The sequence below is a fragment of the Echeneis naucrates genome, chromosome 17 (genome assembly GCF_900963305.1).
Source record: "Echeneis naucrates chromosome 17, fEcheNa1.1, whole genome shotgun sequence".
Taxonomy (NCBI): Eukaryota; Metazoa; Chordata; class Actinopteri; order Carangiformes; family Echeneidae; genus Echeneis; species Echeneis naucrates.
Genome location: NC_042527.1, coordinates 4,364,731 through 4,386,244, shown reverse-complemented (window position 1 = coordinate 4,386,244; position 21,514 = coordinate 4,364,731). Strand labels below are relative to the sequence as shown.

At 41.7% G+C, this 21,514-nt stretch overlaps 1 protein-coding gene across 2 annotated transcripts in view; it reads left to right on the top strand.

Moving 5' to 3' along the window:
* zswim5 (zinc finger, SWIM-type containing 5) overlaps positions 1-20,075 on the top strand; it is a 61,069-nt gene extending 40,994 nt beyond the window's left edge. Inside the window, exons 2-16 of one of the 2 annotated variants that reach the window (XM_029525655.1) lie at positions 5,451-5,638; positions 6,322-6,490; positions 7,976-8,124; positions 8,910-9,060; positions 9,723-9,899; positions 10,055-10,231; positions 10,839-10,985; positions 11,073-11,210; positions 14,057-14,208; positions 15,005-15,107; positions 15,233-15,368; positions 15,744-15,901; positions 16,018-16,181; positions 16,736-16,817; positions 17,274-20,075. In XM_029525655.1, coding sequence (XP_029381515.1) covers positions 5,451-5,638; positions 6,322-6,490; positions 7,976-8,124; positions 8,910-9,060; positions 9,723-9,899; positions 10,055-10,231; positions 10,839-10,985; positions 11,073-11,210; positions 14,057-14,208; positions 15,005-15,107; positions 15,233-15,368; positions 15,744-15,901; positions 16,018-16,181; positions 16,736-16,817; positions 17,274-18,136 — 2,954 coding nt within the window. In that variant the 3' untranslated portion in view covers positions 18,137-20,075. Of the gene's footprint in view, positions 1-5,450; positions 5,639-6,321; positions 6,491-7,975; positions 8,125-8,909; positions 9,061-9,722; positions 9,900-10,039; positions 10,232-10,838; positions 10,986-11,072; positions 11,211-14,056; positions 14,209-15,004; positions 15,108-15,232; positions 15,369-15,743; positions 15,902-16,017; positions 16,182-16,735; positions 16,818-17,273 lie in introns of both variants that reach the window. The other variant, XM_029525656.1, reaches the window with a different exon arrangement.
* The last annotated feature ends 1,439 nt before the right edge of the window (positions 20,076-21,514 follow it).

Sequence of the window (21,514 nt, the reverse complement as noted above, 5' to 3'; positions counted from 1 at the left end):
GTGTAGATGTACGTGTATGTGCACACTTTGGCACACAACCTGCCTCCATCTCCCCACCTGATTAGGGGTTAATGGCCTATGAGCATGGGGAGCTCTCTGCCTTGTGATTGGCTGAGTGGCTTCTGTGTAGGTGGGATTACAATCAAGTGACAGATGGTGTGCAACCAGGAGGGAGGAAGGGTGGATTTTGTGTGTGTGTGTATATGTATATACATATATATATATATATATATATCTATATATATATAGATATATATATATGCGAGTGTGTTTGCATAATATGTATATAATGTATACAGGGGGGTTCACCCATTGGTTTTCTCCCATGCATTGCTAAACCAGTGTCTGCTACTTCCATAAACAGATGACTCTAGTTGTTAAGTCTTAACAGAATGCATTACTATACAACTCGTAGAAATATTAAATAAATTCAATCTGATTTAAAACAAATTCACTTGCAAATTCAAGCTTCTCTCATGGGAATCTAGTTTGAGTCTAAATAACCTTATTATAGCTGGGATTTTAATTAACTTAACTTACCTGTATATGTAGCATATTGAATTATTAAATAGCGCACATAGTATTAAAGGTGTCAGTGACAGATGTGTAGGCAAGGATGTATATCTGCATCAGAACAGACAGAAAGACATGACACACACACTGATATATACACACTTACATGGCCATGTGACTTTCCCTAAGGATTAGGCCAGATCATTGTACTTGGCATCACTCCCAGTTTACACACATCACTCTCCTAATTCACCTTTGTTAGAAATTCATCTGTTTTTCTGAACCAAAACCCAATCTGAGGATGCATGAAGTGTGTGCGCGCGTGTGTGTGTGTGTGTGTGTTTGTGTGAGAGAGAGAGAGAGAGAGATTAGTGATATCTACTGTGAATATCACTGACTCGTTTGCATCGTTTTGTCTGTAGACTCACTGTGGCATTAAGAACAAAGCAGACAGCCTCTGAAAAGGTTGTTTTGTTCACTGTGCTTATGTGTGTGCTGTGCAGACTGTCTGATGCAGAATCTTTTTTATCAAGTGTCATTGCATCCACATCTGCTGAAGACACACTGTCTCCCTCAGCCTTTATACACACACACACACACACACACACACACACACACACACACACACAAAAGCAGTCTACATGTGAGCAGCATGAAAAAGGAGAGAGGGCACAGTTTGCATCAACATGCTAGTAGATACAAGTTTATGAAAGAGAGAAAGAAATGTAGTCAAGCATGGAGAGCCTCTAAGTTATGTCCTAGGTTCTCTTCTATTCATAGATTTAGTTAGTGGCTGCCTGCTCTCAAGCCTAAAAAGCCTTTTGTCTTTTTTCACTACGGTCACAAGGGACAGGTAAATTGGATTTAATTTGAACGGCAGCATCTCTCATCTGTAACACCTTATGCATCTTAATTTCAAGAATTACTTTGTCATTCAAGGAAATTTCTGTACACATTGTCTTCTTAGCGTGAGAAAAGATCAGCACAGTTTCCATAATGGGACTGCAAAGGCAGACAGCAGGTTTGGCTTGACTTAGCATAAAGACGGGTAATAGGGAAGAAGCGTGAATGAGACGTTTTCCTCTGTTTCTACTTTTTGTGCAAAGCTAAGCTTATCAGCAGTTTAATACTATTAGGCAGAAATGACAGTGGTATTGGTCTTCTCATCATCAGTGCAAAAAGACTCCTCACCGAAAATGATTGCGACATCGGCAAGAGTCTTCAAGGGTATTGCTGCAAGTAATATCCTGCAATTCCTACTCTGCTAAGCCAGACACTGAGTCTCGTATGAGAGATGCCTCATCTGTTTTGGAATAGCTGTGTTGTGTGGGAAGAGACTTGACTGAGATAGGATTGCCAAAACCCTTTAACTTAACCAGATAATTAAACCCAGTATCGCTGCATGTTTTCTGTGTGAAACTGGCAGTAAATAAAAGGGAGGGGGGCCAGATATACAGACTGTGAACTGTGTCTGAGCCATTTTAGACTTGATTGAAAGTGAAAAGAGCAACAGTGTCCCCATCACATTCATCCCTGTGCCCAGAGCAACAATAGGTTTTAACTTTACAGACATGGATGGAGATGAAAGGGGAGGGAGGGGCTGGGCTCCAAGCCAAGGGGAAAAAAGGGAAATCAGCATGCTCAGCTGTGAGAAAAGATTGAATACTGAATATCATCTGCCATCAAAACTTCTGCACTTACCAGAATTGTAAGACAGGATTTCTGGAGACAAGTGCAGCAATGACTAATGACTGACAGGACGTTATTTAGACAGCACGGAGGGTAGATAGCTCTCAAATATCTCGCCAATGCTTTCAAGACATGCCCTGCTCAAATTTTTGCCTGATCTGTAGTCCTCCACTGTGATGATTTGGCTTCTAGAAGTATCAAATTTGAACTCGCTTGCACTAAGCTGCAGGTAGTGCCAATTGGCTCTACAGGTATAGCAATTATATAGATTGGAGAGAAGGAATGGAAAGGCCTTTCTTCTGACATTTATGATATTGCCATGTGCTGCAAGACAAAAAGATTGGTTGGACAGGCAGACACAGTGGGAGGGAAAGATTTTGACAATTCGGAGGACTCTCTATGTCAATCACTGGCAGATGCAGCAGCTTCTTTTTCTCCCTCTGCAGTCTGTTCTCTCTCAGTGCCTTGCTCCTCCTTACTGTCACAGTCAGATGCCCTATCCGGCCAGATGGGCAGTTTGTGCCAGTCAGATGATCTATTTTAGAAATCAATCAGCATGTTTGTTAATTGACAGTGAGGTTGTTAAGTCAACACATAGGGGCATGTTGCTGAAGTTGTGTGTTGGCTGACGTGAAGCCAGTTGGGTCAGTCCATCAGTATGTCGGTCAGTACATCTGTCTGTAGTGTTTGTGTGGTATTAATGGTTTGGTAGGTCAGTTGCTGGGTGGGTATGTTTGTGGGCAGCACAGACAGTTTGGCCATGTGCGATTAAAAATAGCAGTACATTGCAACAGCTGCAGGGGCATGATTTGGTGCAGAAATATGCCTACGGGTACCCATAAGGGGATAAAATGAAATCAAATCAAATCTGCGAAGCCAAAACATTGCAGAGGAATTTTAACTAGCAGACTGGAGTTAAAGTTATCATCAATTTAGTACATGGAGAAGCACGCCTATTAATATAGGTCCTTTCTGTTTTAGGCTTGTCGCAGTGTCAGTCACTGTCAGTGAGTCAGTCTTTCTGCAGGTCGGGGTTTCACAGTTGCATGACAGCAACCTGGGAGGTTGGTTGAGATGGTTTTTGAGAAGTGTGTATGACTGCTGTGCTGGAGGGATGTGGCAAGTTTGGTTGTAGGTCACAACATACTTTGGTCCATTCATGTATGTTCAACCACGTACATCAACCCTTCACGTGGTTGTTACTTTCCCCTTATAACTTTTTATCTTATTCTGAGTAAACCACTATCTGTTTGTGTGTATATGTGCACTAACACCGAAACATTTGGTTTGGAAAAGGTTGTATTGGGATGTTGCCAAGGAGATGGTGTAGCAGGGTTGCTCAACCATGTTCACCTCTGCTTGCGGATTTAATTGTTCAAGTCTATCAATGCCTTGTTGTTGTTGGTTTGTCAGAACCTTAGACATTATTTATTTCCCAGATTATGACCAATATAACTGTAATATTGCTTTCTAGTTGGCCAGCTGTCCTTTATGTCTCTCTCTACGGTTTGGTGAGTGTGTATGTGTGCACATGCACTCACCTCATAAATAATTGACCTGTCACTGTGAGACGACTGTGAGACGACAGGACAGACCAGACAACTGTCCCCTCCTCTATTCTTTGTTTTCTCCTCATATCTCATCCTCACCAATTCATTCACTCACCCTGCTTTTTGTTCCACCTTTATACCTCATCTTTTCTTTTTCCTCCACATTATTTATTTGAGTATCTGGGCTATATGGGCCCCTGCAGTCAAACTTGGACTGGAATGACTTCATTTCCTTTTTGTGTTTTTCCAAGTATATTAAATTCAGGTTTGAACAGCCCAAAAGCTCTGTAAACTCCAAAGTCACTTTTTGCCCTTTGGATGTGCACATATTCACCTCTTTTAGTGCACTGGCAGATGACAATACATTTGTCTTATTCTACCACATGTAAGCATGTGGATACTACAAATAAAAGGCTTGCATAGAGCCTTGATTAACTCCATTTCTGAGTTTTCCTTAACTTTATCAGAATTTTATCTTAATCCAAATCTTAATGCTGACCTGCTGTGAACACACATTTTGATTTGTCTTTAAAATGACAGCCATGCTTTTTAATTGCTCTATATATTTCTGACAAAAATCCAGCAGAAGAATCTTCGCCATACAAAAACTGATTGATTCAGTTTCAATCTCCTGTTGAAAGTGCAGTTGAACTGCTTGACTGCTCGTGGTCAACATGCCACATGCATGAGAGGGAATGACTTAACAGTTCAGCTGCAGGTTTAGATCCATTCAACCACTATCAAATGCTAAATTAGCTTCTTTTAAGGGCCAATTTGAGCAGACAATACTTGATGTACCCCAAAATTGTGTGTACAGAAGTCACAGACACTCAACAAAGGACTGGCAGTTGCCAGTAGCTTGGTGTGGAGGTGGAGGGTATCAGATGGTTCAGTGCCCTGGTGGAGACGTTTCATCTAAATGTGTGTGTCCTACTGAAGGTTCACTCTGCATGTTTGTAAAGCCCCACATTACAACAGATGCTTTGTCTCTTCTTTCCTTATGCTACTTTTTCTCCTGGTGGTCAACACATAAGAGCTTGTCTAAAGTGAAAACAAGAGGGTTGAAAATGTGATTATGTATTATATTTTGTATTATCACCAGAGGTGGCAAAAGTACTTATATTCTGTACTTAAGTAGATGTATAAATGCATATGTAAAAGTAGAATTACTGATTCAACTCCTTTACTCAAGTAAAAGTAAGAAAGTACAGGCTCTGAAATGTACTTTCAAAGTAAAAAGTAAAAATTTATTTTTGCAATAAATGAAACGCAATACATCTTCTCATAATTTCTGCTCCAGTACAAGTTCTTGGTTCTCTCTCTACCCTCCCCTTACTCACTTGACTTCTTTCCATGGTTACCTGCCCCCCCCTTCTTCTCCTTCTTTCCCATTCTAGTTTGTTACGTCTTTTACGTATGCTGTTACGTCATGTTGTTCTGTGGAGGTTTAAAAAAAAAAAGTAACAAGCCTGTTTTTACAAAGTCGTCAGAAAAATAAATACTCAAGTAAAGTTTAAATACCTGAAAAATCCACTTTAGTACAGTAACTAAGTATTTGCACTTCAGTACTTGTCACCTCTGATCATCACCATAGTGACCTATAGAAAATGACCCCCCCTAAAAAAAAAAAAAACTGCCTCAGTGAAAGGTGAATCCAAACCTCACCCTTCCTCCCCCTTCTTCCTTGTGTCTTCTCAGGGTTTCACCTCAGTGGCACAGTAACTGAACCCGCCACACCATCAGAGCCAGAGGTCACCCACAAGGTGGCCATCAGCTTCGACCGCTGCAAGATAACGTCAGTCACCTGTGGCTGCGGGAACCGGGACATTTTCTACTGTGCGCATGTGGTGGCACTCTCTCTTTACCGAATCCGCAAGCCTGAACAGGTAATAATCTCAATGTACAGGATTTAAGATCTTCAGCTCTGGCTCTTCATTGACGCAGAGCCTTGACTTAGTCATACCAGACCCCTCATACATTCAATAACAACAACTGGAAACTGCAATATGCTATTTCTTACAGGAATTGTTTTCTTGTCTGCTACTTTATTTCTCCAATGCTGATTTTATCATGTTATCTAACTCACATGTATTTGTCAAATTAAACTCATACATTGATTAATAAAGTTATTTCTTCATTCCATGTGATATACAGTGTGTATCATTAAACACTTGATTTGCAATATATATATAATGTCTGACCAATAAATATAATAAGACATATAATGTCTTAGCAAATCAAGTGTCAAATTGGTCTGCCAACTAACCTTCTATGTTAGTTGTGTGCTGAAAGCACTTCTACATACAAGGAGAGAAAAAAAAAAGTTCACATGATTAGAAGCAGTGATTCTGCCATGAATCTCCAAACAAAATGACATCTGATTAAAATTTGAAGGGTTTAAATGGGTTATGAAGTTTGATTCAAGAGTTCCTAAATCATTGTGTATATTTTTCAGATTACCAAAATCAGACCAAGATCCTCAACCCTGCAGGCTGCAAGGCCTAATAAATCAAACTAAAGTTGACATGTCACACACAAACCTTTTTATATATATTTGTCTGACCTACAGGTGAAACTCCGGCTGCCGATCTCAGAAACATTGTTTCAGATGAACAGGGACCAGCTACAGAAGCTCGTCCAGTATCTGATAACAGCCCACCACACAGAGGTGCTGCCCACTGCTCAGAAACTAGCTGACGAGATCCTCTCCTCCAACTCTGAGATCAACCAGGTCCATGGTGAGGGGCAACTTTTTTGTTATTTTTGGTTACGTTTTGGTTTCTACCACATCCATGTAGATCAGATCTTACAATTCAAATACAGCCAATAGAAAAGTACAACTTTTCGTAACTCTTGAAAAGTTGTTGCTCTCTGGAAACCCTGTCTGCCCCTCTGCAGTTATATCTTCACAGCGACAGGCCACACTTAAAAGCTTCCAGACTTGAAACGTGACTCAGTAGCTTACAGCCTGTCATACGTCAGAGTCCCTGATTGCTCCAGCGAAGCAGCAAACCAGGCTTCAAATGGCTCGTTTGATTTCTCCACTCCCACTCTCCGGTCGCCACATTCCGGTGGCTGGGTTGTGTTGGAGAAAGTGGAGTAAAAAGGAAGTTGCGTGATGAAATTGATGCAGCAGAAGGGTGAGAGAGATGAGTGGAAAGGAAGTGGACGGTGAGAGGGAGAGTAAGGAGAAAAGGCACTCAGAGAAATGGGAGAGGAGTGAAAAAGATGAAAGCAGTAGTGAAAGCAACAAGATGGAAAAGGAAAAAGTGAACAACAACAGGGTGAAAAATTATGGCAAAATGACACGCAGTTCACCAACTCTTTACCCTATTTTTCTATTTCATCCTCCTTGCTTAATGTTGACATTCTCCAGAACTGCCATCCAGAAAGCCCAGTGATGTGTTTCCTTTCTGTGTTTGACGGGGGATCATGGGGGTTGAAGTTCAGTGGATCCAGAAGCAAGGCTGTCTTTGATGGAGGAATGCAGCTGTTTGCCGTTGCGTACTCCCAGTCTGTTGGAAACGCATCTCTGGACTTTCCTCAGCTCACTTCCTGCTAGATCAAAGCAGCTTCCCCCTGTAGAGCATATCTACATTTCCCTGTAGTATTACTCGACACGCGCACACACACACACACACACACACACACACACACACACACACAAACACACACAGTCACTGCAGAATGGAGGGAAAATAAAAGTTTAATATTCCCTTTTTATGATTAGCCAAAAAAGTGCCTGTTCTTGTGACAAGTAGGTGCACTTTAAGTGTAATTATAAGAGCAGAGTATCGGACAAAATTTAACTAAATTCAGAATTACTGATTAGTTTTTTTTTTTGACTGACCTTGACCATTAAAGGGTGAATTCTTGGATGACATTTCAAAGGAAAGCAAAGGAAACAGTGTTTTTGTGAGTGAGGCTGTCTAAAAGCAATCCTCCATTTCCCATGGTCACCCACTGTTTATTTTCTTTTTGGGGTGTGAATCTAGGACAGGAAGGAGTGGGGGTGAATGAGAGAATATACAGACTCAACTTTGTTTACCTCAGCTTTGATGATGTGAGAAGGATGTTGATTTTAACGGTGTTCCTGTGGTCATTGTGCTTCAGTTTGTCATGCTCTCATGTTTGTACAGTTCTATCAGTTTCGTATTGTGTGTGTGTGTGTGTGTGTGTGTATCTACACCTGTCATAAAGCGTTTGTCTGTGTGTATTTGCAGGTGCTCCGGACCCAACTGCAGGTGCCAGTATTGATGATGACAACTGCTGGCATCTGGATGAGGATCAAGTCAGAGAACAGGTCAAACAGTTTTTATCCCAGGGAGGGTACTACGGCTCCGGGAAGCAGCTCAACTCCATGTTTGCGAAGGTATACATCACTGTGGCACCTGAACTGAGCCCTCATACCTCACAAAAGCTTAATGTGGCCTCATTACCCCCCCCAAGTAATGAAGTGCAAGAGCATCCATGGTATTTCCTATATATTCTCCTGTTGTTGGTGCATGTGTGTGTGTGTGTGTGTGTGTGTGTGTGTATATATATATATATATATTATAGTTTCCAATGGTTTTCAAATCTAGTAAAAGAACACAAATATTCCCAGACCAGCTGACACAATGGTGCAGTCATCTTTTGTCTCCATGTTGAAGTCAAGTTTCCAACAGAAAAAGTTGAGGCACAAATGAAAAATGGGTGCTCACAAGTACAGAGAACATCTTAAGTGTATTGTGCACAAACTCAAACTCAAATAGGTTTTAGATGCTGGTTTAATTGAATATCATGTCACTTAAGTCAGCATAAGAGCCTTATCATACATTTCTCCATATGAGTGGAACAAGCTCATTTAACATTTCTGATTAGCTTGGGCTCTTTCTGACATCTCTAAGAGTCAGTGTTTGAACCTTAGTATACTAGGCGATGTCATACTGTCATTTCCATTTTAAATTAGACACACATTTTGTACATTGATTTAGGATGCATCTTTCTTTCACAAATGTCCCAAACTCTGAGTTTTATCTGCCTATTTGAGTTTAAACTGTGGAGATGAGTTTGATTCAGTTTCAGACTCAGTTTTACATAAAAGCAATTTGATGCATTATTAGTACTACTGGTTTACAGACAACGACCTCACCAGCACTCTCTGGGTCTTTCCAGGTGAGGGAGATGCTTCGGATGCGAGACTCCAACGGTGCCCGAATGTTGACGCTCATAACAGAACAGTTCATGGCAGACCCACGCCTGTCGCTATGGAGACAGCAGGGTACAGGCATGACCGACAAGTGTCGGCAGCTCTGGGATGAGCTTGGTAAGAACAGTCAGAGGCAAACACACACCAAAATCAACTGTTATTTATTTATTTATTTATTTTACTTTTACTGATTTGGCTGATTAAACAGTGCAGCCAATGCAAGCGTCCAATCTGTCAGTCACAAATATGTAGTCACCTTGTCAGACCTTGTCACTCTTCTCCTCCCCTTTTTCTTGCCTTTCCTCCCCTCTGTTCTACTCTCCTCTCCTTTCTTCTCCTCTCCTCCCCTGCCCTCCAGTCCCTTTCCATCCCTTCCCTCTCCTCTTCTGTCCTCTCCCTCCCTGCACTGAGTGAATGATAAAGGCTGCCGATCAATACGGCTGCTCAGCTTCTCTGCAATCAATCTGAGCATTTAGGGGGTCAATAAGAACACTTCCTGGGTGAGCAAGGAAGATCATGACACAGACACAGACAGAAATAACAGCCAGACAGTCTGGGGTAATGATTTTTCTCAAAAGACACAATTCTGATGGTTGACCCATTATCCGTCAGGTTAATGTAGAGCAGGTGAGCCCCCCACCCAGCCCCCATCAAAACGTCTGTATTTCCCATCTGTATTTCCAAGGTCTGAGAAACAAGAAAAGAAGCCACAGAAAACCAGAAGTCCAAAACCTTAATTTCCTTTGTGTCTTGACTTCTGAGTGTCACCCCCTTTTCAGGTGCATTGTGGGTGTGCGTCGTTCTAAACCCCCACTGCAAAAGTGAGGAGAAGAGCGGCTGGCTGAAGCAGCTGAAGAAGTGGGGGGACATGGACATCTGCCCGCTGGAGGATGGCAATTATGGCAGTGAGCTTCCCAACATCACGAATGCTCTGCCACAGAGCAACCTAGCACAGGGTCAGCATTGAAGCAGACACACACACACTAACACACACTTGCTCTTTGTAATGAAGATATAAATGCACATCAGAATCTCCTGAACTTGAATATAGTGGCTTCAGCACAGATGAGATGGGAAAACCTTATGACTGAGCCAGTGTTTCCTCCCCCAGACTCTCTGTCCAGGCCAAGGAGGACTGTGTTCAGCCGGGCCATTGAGGCCTGTGACCTCCACTGGCAGGACAGCCATCTGCAGAGAATCATCAGCAGTGACTACTACATGTCTCCATCCTACCAGAGAGAGGGGGAGAGCCTGCTGTTCAACCCACAGGGTCTGCCACTCTGGCTGGGTAAAACCCCCAATTCAACACTCATTACCTGTAAAAACAATTGTATCCACACATCATGCACACATATCTTACAGGCTATTTTTCACAATCGATAAATTTACATAGGCAACTTATCATGTGCCTAGCAACACACACACACACACACACACACACACACCACATGCAGTATATCCATACAGAAATAATTTCCGTAAAAAAGAGAAATGACAGTCTCTCTCTGGCATATACACAATCTCAAATTCTACTGAAAGCAGAACCCCCACTTCCCGCTACACACACACAGACGCACAGAGAGTAATTCTGCTGATATTGAGGCCAGTATCTGCAGTAAGCAGCTTCCAGCTAAGATCTGTCAGATTCTGCAACTTAAGCCAGCTATCAGACACACACTGGTGTTCGGCTGAGACTGTGTGTGTGTGTGTGTGTGTGTGTGTGTGTGTGTCTTTATTGCTAACTGCATTCATTGCGTTTTTGTGCCTATTAGTGAGAGTGTGAGAAAAAAGTTTGGAAGAAATATGCACATCTGTGACTGCTTGCAGTTTAATGTTCTTTGTGTGCACCTCTGGTTGTGTCCTAACTCTACATTTTCTCCTCTCTGACCACGCAGACCACGTCCCAACAGCATGCGCTCGTGTTGACGCCCTACGTTCCCATGGTTACTCGAGGGAAGCCCTGCGGTTGGCGGTTGCCATAATCAACACACTCCGCCTCCAACAGCAGAGACAGATGGACATCTACAAACACCAAAAGAAAGGTGAAACACACAAACCCTGTGCTGCATCTGCTTACTATGAGCGAGATTGTCACACATCAGGCTCACCTCTCCCCTCTGCTTTGTCAGAGCTTCTCCAGAGAGGTGTGACATCCACCACCAACCTGGAAGGCTGGGTGGGTCATCCCTTAGACCCGATTGGCTGTCTGTTCACCACACTCACTGAAACTTGCCGCGTGGATGACGACAACAGCATGGACACTGGAGGTACAACATAAAGCCACACAATGATTCACACATGAGAAATACTAAACACAATAAGTTGTGAATGTGAAAGTTCACATCAAATTTTAAATTAAGAATCTGTCATCACAAACAGTACACTACCTCTGACATTTCTTTAATACTGGTGCAACGGCATACCATGTGTTTAGAACGTGTTTCACAAATACAGAATTTTACTGTGACTAATGTCAACAAGTAGATGTCAAACAGACTTTTGCACAAAGCAGTTTAGATCTTGACCACCTTAAGCCAGATAGTGGTAATATAGATTTTTTTCCATAATAAAAATGTTCAATGAGGACATTCGTTTACACCCCAGCCAAACCATTTTGTCTCAAGAATTCAACATATAAATGGAATGGTTGAGTCTCGGCTATAAGTTCGAATACTAATCATAAGTAACAATACACTTCTCCTCTGTATGTGGCCTACATTATGAGTAGCCATTTGCAGAGTCCAGGTCAGAAGGACCAGAACCTGGCAATATTAATTTATTGTGAATACAGAAAATAACTTGGAGGTGCTAAGAGGGAAATGATCTATCAATGTTCACAGAAAAATATTCAGTTTCTTATTTTGATAAATACATACTACGAATGTACAATTTAGGTCAAGACTAAAAGCCTGCACCATGCCAGCAGGCTTTAGTTCAGCATGGAGGTGCTATGAACCAAATGCAGTCTATCCATTCTTTAGTCCACTGCACTGTCATTGACGAGCTATACTACTGTCCACTAAACCTATGGTGTAAGCTGAGGCCTTATTTTTATGCATCATCTGGATCCTGAATCTTCTCCTAGTCTCCTTATGCAGCAGTATGTTAATGGAAGGGCAGATTAGGTACAATTGCTGGTACAGTTGACCAGCTGAAGCAGTGCGGTCCTGAGCGGAGGTGATGGGAGGCAGTGGCAGTGACTCACCAGACAACAGACTCCGTGTTCCTATATGTGGACCAGGCACTATTGTGCTGCAGAGAGCCATAAACTAGCAGAGCATGAATGGATCGGCTAGGAACACCCTGCTCATTTAGACCACACTCTTTGTGTGTCTATCTGTGTGTGTCTGTGTGTGGTATGTATAGAAACTATCACCATTTGCATTTCTCACCCTGCCTAGGGCCTTTTTTGCACCAGTGGCCAGAATAGGGGTTGGTTTTTCCCATTGTTACCAGGCTACAGGGAACTATTGTCAGTTTAAACAATGCAGTGACCACTGGCACACTCATTGGTGTGTGTGTGTGTGTGTGTATGTGTTTTGGAGAAAGAGCGAATGATTGTCTTTTGTTGTTTTGGGAATTTGAGGAGAGTGGTATGATTACATTGGTGTGGATGTGTCTTTGTATGAGTGTATGGCCAGGTCAACTTGCTTTATTTCCCAATGGAAGAAAGCTGGGAACATCTGTCAAAAGCAGGCGGGGTGGGTGCAGACTATGTGTCACCCAATCAGATTGCAGTTTCCTCACCGGTCCTTTCAAAGCAACCAATCATTCAACAGCTGATGTTTATAAAAAAAAAAAAAAGAAAAAAAGAAAAAGAAGAAGAAAGAAAAACAAGACAAAATGAGTTGGCACTGGGGTTAAGTCTGTAAAACCAGTTTCCACTTTTCCCTAGATTTCTACACCGACACACACCCATTCCTGGAATAAACAGGATTGAGGGGATCTGTTGCTCAGGGGGGTGGGATTTAAGCAGAATGATGGGGTGGGGGAGAGACAGATAACAAATGGACACCAATCAACAGCTGAGACTCTCATGGCATCTGTTCTCAGTTAGAGTTGTCCAGCATTGGTGTAGTGTTAGCGGCCATCTTAAGATTTGTGAGCACCCCCGTTACTGATGTTATACATACTTTCTGCCTCTTCCAGGTTGTTCAGAAGTTGTTGTTCAGAAGGTAGACAGAATTTCTGTTTTGTCTTGGACATGAGAGTAGTCTTCATTAAAGGATCTATTTTTAATTTGCTTATGATGGTCTGGCAATTTCCCCATGACTAAATAGAAAAACAGAGGTAGCGATCCCTCCTCAGAGTAGACAGAAATAACAGCTGAGTTCAGTGTCTCAACACACGACAGAAAACTGATCACAAAGTGAACGTCATTTCAGTTCAGTTAAAGCAACACTGGAATTTGTTTGTCTTTCAGATTTTAGTCCAGTCATTTAAAAACAAAACACAAGGTTTAAAGCATCAGCCTCACTTATAAAAGAGTCACAGTGTTAATCTGTAAATGAATTTTACATGATTATAGTAAAATCATAAGTCTCCTGAAAAAACTGCAGGGTTACTTTTGCAAGGAGCAGGGCAGGGTTGTAGCTCTGCTTGTTTTCTGTCTAGTTTGTATGTGTGTGAATCAGAGCGTAACTCCAGTGGCCCACAGCTCTATCCTCTTTCACATCTGACATTATAATCAGTCTCAGTTGATCTTCTTAAAAGTGGGCAGATTTAAGTTCATGTGTGAATATGCAGGAAGCAAGGAGGATGCAGGTGAGGTCAAGTCCCTCAGACGACAGTCAGAGGGGGTCTGGGCCTTAGTGAGGGCCCACCTCCTCTCCTGATGTCCTCTCACACAGTCTAATCAGCCCCAATACTGTTTCTAATTGACTGAAAATAAATTCCTGTTCCCCATGAGCATTGATTCACCATTCACTTCCTGAACCAGTCTCATGTTCTCACTCACATACCTTGTGAGTCTGACTGGCTACATAACCACACAATGCACATGTTCAAGTGCATATAAAGTGGTTAAACACAAATTAAAATTCTTCCTGCACCACCACTGTAGATAGCATTAAATGACTGACATTAACTCTCCGGACTTTGTTTCTACCCTCAGATGGAGAACCCAGACCTCCTGTCTACCACCATGTACCAGTGTGGGGTAGTCCTGAGGGTGGGGAGTCTTACCTGACTCTAGCCTTAGAGGTGGCTCTGATGGGGATGGGCCAGCAGAGGATAATGCCCGAGGGCCTTTATGCCCAGGATAAGGTATGTTACCCCTTTACAGCATTTGGACATTGGTAGGAACACTATATGCATTTATATTAGATGTATTTATACTGAGAGAACACAGTGATAAAACTAAATGGCATTTCTAGAATGTTGTGTATTAGAAGTTTGTCTGTTGTAGAAGATACAGTCATAGAAGAAAATCAGTGTAAGTAAATGTCTGTGAAGCAAACAGGGAGAAAAGATCACATCATTTTGTTCCCTGAAACACAGGCAGAAAGTCACAGGACTTAGGCTCACAGAGAATTAGAATTTCTTTGTGTGAGTTGTAATCTCATTTAAAGTGCTTAACATGCCTGCCACAGGCCTTTAAGTCACAGGAATCAGCGAAAACATTTGCATTTTGGAGAACAATTGTATATAAAACCATCATATTTGTGAAAACATCTCTTACTGGATCAGTTGCCTGAATGACAAGAGAGTTTGTTGTGCAGTTTAACAGTAGATTCTCACCGTTGCAAGTGGAAGGAATTAAAGAAGAGTGTGGATCAGATAAAACCTCAAAACCTCTTTTAAAGGGTATTTACACTCCAGTGTGTTTTAAATTAAAGCAGTTTGGGTAATAGGTAAGGCAATAGGTTTTTATATGTTATCTTCAATTCTAAATGACTGAAAGTGTTGATTTCTCCATGATTCTAAAGAAAATTTGAGAGATGGCACATGTGATCATTGAGACAAAAGTTATCAGTTTAAAGAGGAAGCTTCTTTTGAGAATTGTAAGAATTTCCTCTCACTTCTCACTGTTATCTAACTGTGTGCCATGACTTTGTTGTAGGTTTGCCGTAATGAGGAGCAGATCGTTGCAAAGCTTCAAGAGCTGGAGCTGGATGATCTCCTGGTTCAAACTCTTCGGAAACAGGCCATACAGCTACTGGATGGTACGACAACGGCAACGCCTTCCCTCAGCACTTCCTTTCCTTTGTGTTAAAGCGTCGAGGATACAGTGTGCTCGTGTAAATGGTGCTGAAACGAAACATTGCTTTGTCCCTCTCTCCCGATGCAGCTGGTCCATTTAGCGGTCTGGGTGAAGTCATCCACAGGGAGAGCGTCCCCATGCACACGTTTGCAAAGTACCTCTTCTCTGCCCTGCTGCCACATGATGCAGACCTGGCATATAAAGTGGCTCTCCGTGCAATGAGGTTACACTCTTATTCTCTGCATTATGAACACATCCAGAATGAAAATGCCAGGTGCTGCAAAAATAAATCCTCCTGGAAAATTTTTGTGATGATCATGGTCAGAGGAAACTGTAGCCTTTATGTCATAATATGCATTATTCTTTGTTACTAACATTACATATACAAAACACAAGTACAGAGTCACAACCACAGCAGTGTAATCTACTCCTCGAACACACTCATTTATTAAAGTTGTTTCTGATTCTATCTTCACATATTAATTATCTTTTGTCAATTTCATGCATGGGAATCCTTCATTTTATTCTAATTGATAACAAATCTATAATTCATGATAACAACTTAAGACATTAAAAGCTGATGTATGTTACTTTTCAGGCTGCCGGTGCTGGAGTCGTCAGCAGGTTCCGGAGACGTGGGCCACCCTCACCACGGCATCTCCATAGTCCCAAGTAGATACCCACGCTGGTTCACACTAGGTCACCTGGAGTCACAGCAGTGTGAGCTGGCCTCCACCATGCTAACTGCTGCTAAAGGTACAATCAATGCATCCACATGTTTCCAGCTCTAACATTCCAAAATGTTGTCTGTCCTCGCATTGGGCTCGTATTTGTGTATCTTAGTCTTAGCTTCATTCTTCTTTGGTCTGTAGGTGACATGTTGAGGTTGCGGACAGTACTGGAGGCCATCCAGAAAAACATCCACTCCTCTTCTTTAATTTTCAAACTGGCCCAGGACGCCTTTAAGATAGCCACACCTGCAGACAACCCACCTGACATTACCCTGCTCAACGTGGCACTAGAGCTAGGACTGCAGGTACTGTGTGTGTGCGTGCGCGTTTGTGTGAGAGCAAGTCAATAATTTACATTTACATTTCACCAAAAAAGAAAAAAAACTGTGCTAGCCACTAATCAAAACATGCAACACTCTTTGAGCATGTAATTTCTGTAGGCTTCCACAGCCTCACTACAAATTAACAGAGAAAACATCACACAGTGTTTGACCGTTGTTGATGAGAAGAAACCACATAATTGAGCCTTTTAGGTTCAGCGCAAACACTGAAACTCTTTAGATCATCAAGGCAGCAGTGCTGTGGCTTCACCCACCTCTTCCTCCTGGTATTTTGAGTTTCTGCAGAAAAGCTGCCCACAAAACTGGCTACTGGCTACTAAATGCTGAAAGTTACATGTTATGCTTACTTCTCTGCTAAATGTTTGTTTCTTTTTCCTAATCTGTCAAAAAAAAGACTCTTGAAGCTTGTGAACATATTGCAAGTAACCAAGAAATTATTAGGACATCATAAATATCTGTCTTCCAATTAACAAATTAAGACCAACCAAAAAAATCATTGTATGTTTTGTGTTTTAAAGGTAATGAGGATGACTCTGTCCACGCTGAACTGGAGAAGGAGAGAGATGGTTCGCTGGCTGGTAACCTGCGCCACTGAAGTCGGTAAGTGATGCCTTTAAACACACGCACACATACACACCAGTGAGATCCATCCAGTAATCATGCCCCTATTATATGATTTAAATCTGCAGTCTGTAATTGACTGATACGCTTCTAACCATTTCAAAATAAAGCACAGTATGATCAGAACTCCCTTTCCTCTCCCTTGTTAGATAATTTCTTTTGAAATGAAATGGATTTAAAGCTCCCATACATTCTAAAGATAGACTCTCTCCTGATTGGCGAACTGTTGTAGACGTTTTGAAACAAGAAGTGCAGAGAGAAGCCCAAAAAAGGAGATGTAAAATTACACTGACATGGTGTTTAGTTTTTAAAATCTTAAATATTTTCTTATGGACATCAACAGTCAACAGGAAAAGTGTAAAACATGGGATCTTTTATAAATGAACACTGAGTTGAATTGTACTAATATTGAATCGCTCTTTCTCTCCTCCCCAGGGCTGCGGGCATTAGTAAGCATCTTACAGAGCTGGTACACTCTCTTTACACCAACGGAGGCCACCAGCATTGTGGCAGCCACCGTCATGTCCCACAACACCATCCTGCGCCTTAGCCTGGATTACCCACAGCGGGAGGAGCTGGCCAGCTGTGCGAGGACCCTAGCCTTGCAGTGTGCCATGAAGGACCCTCAGAACTGTGCTCTGTCAGCTCTGACGCTCTGCGAGAAGGACCACATCGCATTTGAGACGGCCTACCAGATTGTGATTGACGCGGCCTCCACAGGAATGACATATTCCCAGCTCTTTACAATTGCAAGATACATGGAGCACAGAGGATACCCTCTGCGGTCGTTTAAATTGGCTTCCCTTGCCATGACCCACCTTAACCTGGCTTACAACCAGGACACACACCCAGCTATTAATGATGTGTTGTGGGCCTGCGCACTCAGCCACTCTTTGGGTAAAAATGAGCTTGCAGCCATTATTCCCCTCGTGGTGAAGAGCGTGCACTGCGCCACGGTGCTGTCTGACATCCTGAGGCGGTGTACCATGACAGCGCCGGGCCTTGCCGGTATCCCTGGGAGAAGGAACTCTGGGAAGCTGATGTCAACAGACAAGGCACCATTGCGGCAGCTCCTGGATGCAACGATCTCAGCATACATCAACACAACGCACTCTCGACTGACGCACATCAGTCCACGGCACTACGGAGAATTCATAGAGTTCCTGAGCAAAGCAAGGGAGACATTCCTGCTGGCACAGGATGGCCACATTCAGTTCGCCCAGTTCATAGACAACCTGAAACAGATCTACAAGGGCAAAAAGAAACTGATGATGTTGGTCAGGGAGCGCTTTGGCTGACCTTACCCCTCCCTCTTAGGGACACTCTCCTTGGGAAGTAGTTCAACTTATTAGTTTCTATTTAAGGCTTTTTAGATTCTTTGTATTATTACTTATTTTGAGCCATTTGTTGACTAAGTCATAAGTTTTTGTCCCTGTTTTGTTGTTTTGTTTCTTGAATGTGAACCAGGAAGTGTTTGCAGTACATTGCTCTACTTCGTTGAGACTGGAAAAGGTGGGAGGTGGGGTGGGGGCAGGGGCAAGGTCTTGAACTGTCAAAGACACACAAACAAAAACAAAGCATTTTTTCCTCCTCCAACCAATGTTAAATCTAATACAAAAAAAGTCAAAAAGAAAGTGACGACAAAAAAATAAATAAATAAATGAACTTTTGCTTTTCAGTGGCACATAATGATGTAAAAACCAAATGTTGTTGTTGGAGGGGATAGATGCTTTGAGACAGAAGATGCTTTCAGCTGAGGTGAAAAGAAGTGTTGCTAGAAGTGGAAGAAATATGTCATTCCAAAAAAAAAAAACAATTCAATCAAACAAACAAAAGAAACCACTGAGGTGGAAAACACACACCACAGTGTTGCTGTCATACCTCTACTGTATTATTCGTCAGCTTTAACTTCTATCAATAATGGCCTCTAGTTTCATTCAGGGCATCTTAGAGTAGAGAGGGCAGAATACAGAACTTCACATGTGGTTTCTTTGTGGGAGAAGAAGTTGGCACTGGTTAACTGGTTAAAAAACTTGACATAAGCCACTCTAGACCAGCTCCTATCCTCCACAGTAACTGGTCAGTGTTTCTCATTAAGATCATCTTCAGAGGAAGAACCAGGTTGCTTCAGAGTGTATGTTTTCAAATCCAGCAGCCCTGGGAGTGACATTGTTCAGGCTGCTGTTGCTAAGGTAGAGTAGTAGAGGCTACACATGCACATATATAATCAGTATATCTCTTGCGTCCTCTGATAAGTTTATTAACACCTGTGATAAGTAGAGGAGTCAGATTATGCCCATCTCTGCAGATACCACTGCGCTGCTGTACAGCTATTTGTGGCCAAATCCTTTAAAATCTATGTGACTTCAGTGGTCACCTTTCTCATGCAAGATCAAGGAACTAATCAATGAGCAATATAAGTCAAGTCAGCTTCTTTCTTTTAATTCTTTTAATCTGCCAACATTAATTTCACCACCTCATATTCAGCTAGGAAGTGGCACACGTTTGGACCTTGTTGATTTCAGCGACTGTTCGTGGTTAACTCTGCCTGTAGCTAAAGTCCCTTTTCCATTTGAAACACTTTTGTGAGGACTCAGGAAGTCTCAGTTTCCAGAAACCTTTGCATGAGCGCCAGCTTAAGAGTATAAATTCAGTTATAATGTTGGTTCTTTTTGTCCAATCCGCACAAAACCCCGTCAGTTACATTTTACAGTTTAAGAGATATTTGGGGTAAAGTCCCTGGTACTCACCATCTTAGTCAAACAAGCAGTAATAATGGGAATAAAATGAACATGATGTCACCAGTGGCAGCAACTAATTCCACAAGAATTAAATATCCATGACAGCTTGCAGAAATGTTTCTGGTGATTAATACTAAGAAGAAGTACTAAGTTTAAACCACTGATAAGGCAAAATTAATTCTTTTTTTTTTTTTTTTTTTTTGGCTTCATATTCATATTAATGCTGAGAATAAGCATCCTCCTTAGCATCATTTAGTCAAGTGTTTTGATTTTCCGGCAGACTGTTCGGCTGACAGTGGGTTAACAGCCAGAAATATTTTCTCAAGGTGGAGGAGAGTAAATTAAAAGCCTAAAGGGGAGTGAGTATTGGGGTTGTTATACATGGAAATTAGCTACTGTGAGCTGCGTAGTAGTATTTAAAGATGCTTTTGGATGTATGGAAAAAAAGGGGAATTGGCAAAAATCTGAAAAACGTGAGCATGTAAAAAAAAAAAAATGTAAAAATGCATAGTAACTGTAGTAATTGCACTTGTATGACGGCTAATGTGTTGTTCCTGAACTTTTCATTTCCTGCAGTGCTTAACTCTTGAAGGAAAAGGGTCTCTAGTTACCAAAGCTACTTACCTGTGAATGCTACTGGTTCTGATCACCTCTGGACTGTGAAGTGGCCGTGTCATTCTCAAGGGGGCTGCAGAAACACAGCGCACATATGAACCATACTGTATATTCTATGACTTACTCACACATTGTTCACGTGTGAGACAAAATGCCTCAGCACAGGAAGTTGTTTTTCTTTATGAGGGGTTGTATTTGCCCCCTTAACCCCCCGCCTCCTTTTCTTGACCTAGTGGCAAAGTGCTGTTAAAGGCAGTAAACAGTACAGCAAGAGCTTGAAATTTTTACTGGTCGGACTGGTCATCGTACAAGCACTTCACACGAATACCTCTTCAGTACGTTCCTGCCTGCTTCAGCATTTATTTATTGATTGTTTAGTAACTTTGTGTGACTGAGTATGAATCGCAGACACACAAGCAGAACAGGATTTAAATTGATTTTTGTTGTTTGTGTTTTTTTTTTGTTTGGTTTTTTTTTTACCACACACGCACACGCACACACACACACACACACGCGCACACACACACACAGACATGCACCAGATGAGTCAGCTTGTCGATCGCAGGAGAATAAAAGAATAAGGTTTTGGATGGAGGAACATTTTCTAGTCTGCTTTTACATTCCATAAGAGCTACCTTCACCCATTACCTGGGTAGTCAGTCGCAGCTCCGGGCCTTTTTTTTGATCAGAAGAAATGCAGATAGAAGAGTGGAGGGAAATAAAAAAGGAAAATTGAGCAAAAGAAAGAAAAGAGAGGCTAAACTCAGTTCTCAGGGACATCACTTAAAGAAACAAAACAAAAAGTAGTAGCATTAAGCATTTAAGATATTGTAAATATTAAAGTGTCAATTCAGAAAATTGTAAAGTTATAATTATTTATGATAAGTATGTTATGTGGTTGTTTTTTTCTTTATTTTTTTTATGTTTTTTTTCTTTTTTGGCGGGGGTGTACTTGAATTGTTTCAGATGGGGGAAATTTGACAGCATTTTTGTAAGAGCAAAGACTTCAAGGCATTTCTCAGGTGCTCCTGTGTACATTTATTTCAGTCTGGTTTTTGCTATAATAACTTTTATTATTTGTGTTTTGTTTTTTTGTATTTTATTTACATTTGCAAAGGAGAAAAAAAAATCTGCTTTCCCAAAAGGAGGCACGTTATTCAGAGTTGAGGAAAATGAGTGAGGCATTCATTTGTAAACAGATGCGTACTAAACCTGACTATGCAGAACCACTTAGATGATCTTGTCACCTCTTAAAGATGCCCTCTAAAAAGTTGGATGAAGGGACGCAGTGGACTGAACCACTATTAAAGACAGGGGTGG